The 3,763-nt window shown below is 52.5% G+C and overlaps 1 protein-coding gene across 1 annotated transcript in view; it reads right to left on the reverse strand.

The window, feature by feature from the left end:
• The window catches only part of LOC105990420 (lipid phosphate phosphatase-related protein type 3), a 7,448-nt gene extending 4,063 nt beyond the window's left edge, over positions 1–3,385 (reverse strand). Inside the window, exon 1 of the mRNA XM_013022803.1 lies at positions 3,311–3,385. Coding sequence (XP_012878257.1) covers positions 3,311–3,385 — 75 coding nt within the window. The remainder of the gene's footprint in view (positions 1–3,310) is intronic.
• Between the last annotated feature and the right edge of the window lie 378 nt (positions 3,386–3,763).

Genomic DNA, 3,763 nt, shown 5'->3' on the forward strand with positions numbered 1-3,763 from the left:
AAAAAAAAAAAAAAACAGGTGACATTCTTGAGTGCTCCATCACTGTCCAAAGCTGACATCAGTGTCCCCTTCTGCAGGGGGGACACAAGCACTGGAAAGCTGGCCCTGCACTGGTTATTAACGTCTCAGGAGTCAGGTGCTGTGGCTCATGCCAGCTACTCAGAAGACTGAGAACTGAGGATCAAGGTTCAAAGCCAAGGCTGAGAAGGTGACTTAGTGGCAGAGTGCTTGCCTAGCATGCATGAAGCCCTGGGTTCGATTCCTCAGTACCACCTACACAGAAAAAGCCAGAAGTGGCGCTGTGGCTCAAAGTGGTAGAGTGCTAGCCCCCACAATGAACAATAATAAATAAATACATAAATAAAATTAGCTTGTGCAAGCCAACTTGCCCTACCGTAAGCTAAGTGAATGACCTGAGTTCAGTTATGTGAACTGATAGCTAGAATGGGTAGCTTTGGTGTATTTCATTATTTCTATTTTTTGGCAGTTGCTGGAATTTGAACTCAGGGCATTAAAATCTCTCTAATACTTGAGCCTCCGCCCCAAGTCCCTTTTTTTTTTTTTTTTGGTGCCAGTACAGGGGCTTGAACTAGCACGCTGTCTCTGAGCTTTTTGTCTAAGGGTTGGCACTCTACTACTTGAGCCACAGCTCCACTTCTGGCTTTTTTTTTTGTCAGTTAATTGGAAATAAGAGTCTCACAGACTTTCCTACTCAAGCTGGCTTCAAACTGTGATCCTTAGATCTCAGCCCTCTGAGTATCTGAGACTATAGGCATGAGCCACTGTGCTTGGCAGTACAGTGTACTAACAATTTCACCATATGATATTTTCACTTGTAATGGGTTTGTTCCCATAAAGACATTCTCATTCCAAGTGCAGGCGTATATGTACCCATCATAAGACAAATTCAAATTAGAATTGCCATTCAGTTTTTCAGCCCACACATTGGTCCAAATCCAAAACACTGCTCACACATGGTGCCGAGTGCGAATGTGGGTAAACAGTTGCCCTGCTGTGCAAAACGCTACAGCCTCCTCCACGGGAAGATGTCGGGGGTGTTTCCCAAAGTAACTGCATGCTCTTTATAAGTCCTGCTTGCCAAGATTATCCAACGCTAAGCTCACAGCTGGATGGATGGTAAGGGACAACCAGAGGAAATTCCTGAAAGGCCAATCTGCTTGTCTACCAGCTGGGGATGGATGAGTACGACACAGCATAGAAAACAGCTAGTTGGGGGCCGGGAAGGTGGCTCAGTGGTAGAGCGCTTGCCTTGCATACCTGAGGCCCTGGGTTCAATTCCTCAGCACCACATAAGCAAAAAGAAAAAAGCCAGAAGTGGCGCTGTGGCTCAAGTGGTAGAGCGTTAGCCTTGAGCTAAAGAGCTGAGGGACAGCGCCCAGGCCCAGAGTTCAGGCCCCACGACCAGACCCAAAAAGAAAAGAAAACAGCTAGTTGCCTTGTATGGGATGTTAAGCCAAAGTCTCAGCTGGGGAAAAAAGGCCTTGGCTGGGCACAGGTGGGTCACATCTGTAATCCTAGGCACTCAAAAGGCTGAGATGCAGAGGAGAATCCTTCTCCAAAATAATCATCAAGGAAGTGGCACCCCGTGGCTTAAGTGATAGAGCACTAGTCTTGAGCAAAAGAAGTTCAGGAACAGTGCCCAGGCCCTGAGTTCATGCCCAAGGACTGACTGGCAAAAAAAAAAAAAAGTAAAGCAATTTCTGGAAGGACAAAAAAAAAAAGGGGGGGGGGATCAGCTGGGTACTGGTGGCTCACACCTGTAATCCTAATTACTCAGGAGGCTGAGATCTGAGGATCACAGTTCAAAGTCAGCCAGGGCAGGAAAATCCGTGAGACTCTTATCTCCAATGAACCACCAGAAAACCAGAAGTGACACTGTGGCTCAAGTGGTAGAGCACTTGCCCTGAGCTGAAGAGCTCAGAGACAAGGTTCAGGCCCAGAGTTCAAGCCCCATGACCTACAAAAAAATAAAAATAAAAAATAAGAAAGAAAAAGGCTGGGCGCTGGTGGTTCATGCCTGTAATCCTAGCTACTCAGGAGGCTGAAATATGAAGATCGCGTTTCAAAGCCAGCCCACATAGGAAAGACTGTGAGACTCCTATCTCCAATAAACCACCAGAAAACCGGAAGTGGCGCTGTAGCTCAAGTGGTAGAGCACTTGCCTTGAGCTGAAGAGCTGGGTTCAATTCCTCAGCACCACATAAGCAAAAAGAAAAAAGCCAGAAGTGGCGCTGTAGCTCAAGTGGTAGAGCACTTGCCTTGAGCTGAAGAGCTGAGGGACAGCGCCCAGGCCCAGAGTTCAAGCCCCACGACCGACAAAAAAAAAGAAAGAAAGAAAGAAAAAGGGCCAGGGTATGGCTCAAATAGCAAAGCTTGAGGCCCTGAGTTCAAACTTTAGTAGTCAGTAGGGGGGAGGGATGTGTGTGTGTCTCTGTGTGTGTGTGAGAGAGAGAGAGAGAGAGAGAGAGAGATCAATGGCAGCAGAGGTACTGGGCGGAGGTACCAGCTGCCTCCACCTTGATTTGGAGATGGGTAATCTATTGTCATAGGGGCATAAATGCCATCTTGAAAAACCCGATTTTCTACAAAGCGATGCAGGTCATGGTGACACTGGCTGCTAGGCAAAAATCCACTGTGCCAGGCCCCCAGGGCTTCAGATTCTGCCCTTAGCTACTTCTCATTGGAGCCAGGCTTTCCTAGCATGTCATCCAAAGATGAACAAATACCATCCTGAGCCATTAGTATGCACCAGGTATCTGCATTCATTGTCTTCCATTTTTTAGAACGTTCTCAAAGCCTCCACCCTGTAGCTGAGGCTCTAGAGTCCTCTAAATACCAATTCCTGACGGTCCACTTTGAGGAACAAGAGCACGATGCCCAGGTACTGGCAACTAGCATTCACGTCCACCTCTAACCTCACAACCCAGGGCTCCAGGAGAACCGTGCACAGCACCCAGCCACTCCCTCTGACCTCCCCACTGGAGCCCCGGCCTCACCAAGCCAGCTACTGACCTGTGTCCCTCCCTGGCCGCCCCCCCACCTTCAGTCTGTGCCCACATCCTTCGGTTCTTCCAGCCCAGACCGCCCTTCCGCACCTCCAGCACTCCTATTCAGCTGCAGAGCCTCCCGCCTTTGACCGGCCCCATCCAATCCCCCACTCCAACCCCAGGTGCCCAAGGTTCGGCCGGCCCCGGGCATTCTGGGACAGCCGTGTCCGCCCCTGGGTCCCGGACCCTGGCGTGGGGGGAGAGGAAGGAGGACGGAGACCCCCCGGCCGCCCCCCACTCACCTCCACGAAGTAGAAGCAAGGCAGGAGCGTCATGCTGTCCTTCGGGGGTTTATTCTTCTCCTTGCCGGAGATCATGGTGCCGCGGGGGCGCCACAGGCCGGGCTTGGAGGGGCACAAAGCCGACCTGGAGAGGGAATCGGGGGTGGGGAGGGGTCGCGCGCCCCGAAGGACGACGACCCGGTGGAGCCTGGCGCGCCCTGGGGGAGGGGGGAGAGAAGCGGACAAGGATTCGCCAGAACAGCCTACGGAAACTGAGGCTGGAGAGGGGGAGGGGGAGGGGCGGCCCCGGGGATGGGGGTGGGGGACCCCGCGGATCCGCTAGATCCGTGATCGGGCACCCCGAGCGCCCGGAGGTGGGGCTCGGACAGCGGCACCGGCTAGGAGGGCGGTGCCGGCCTGGCTCGAGGACCCGGGACCTCAGGGCCGAGGACGGCGCCCCCCACCCCCGGGCAC

The sequence above is a fragment of the Dipodomys ordii genome, unplaced genomic scaffold (assembly GCF_000151885.1).
Source record: "Dipodomys ordii isolate 6190 unplaced genomic scaffold, Dord_2.0 Scaffold64, whole genome shotgun sequence".
NCBI lineage: Eukaryota > Metazoa > Chordata > Mammalia > Rodentia > Heteromyidae > Dipodomys > Dipodomys ordii.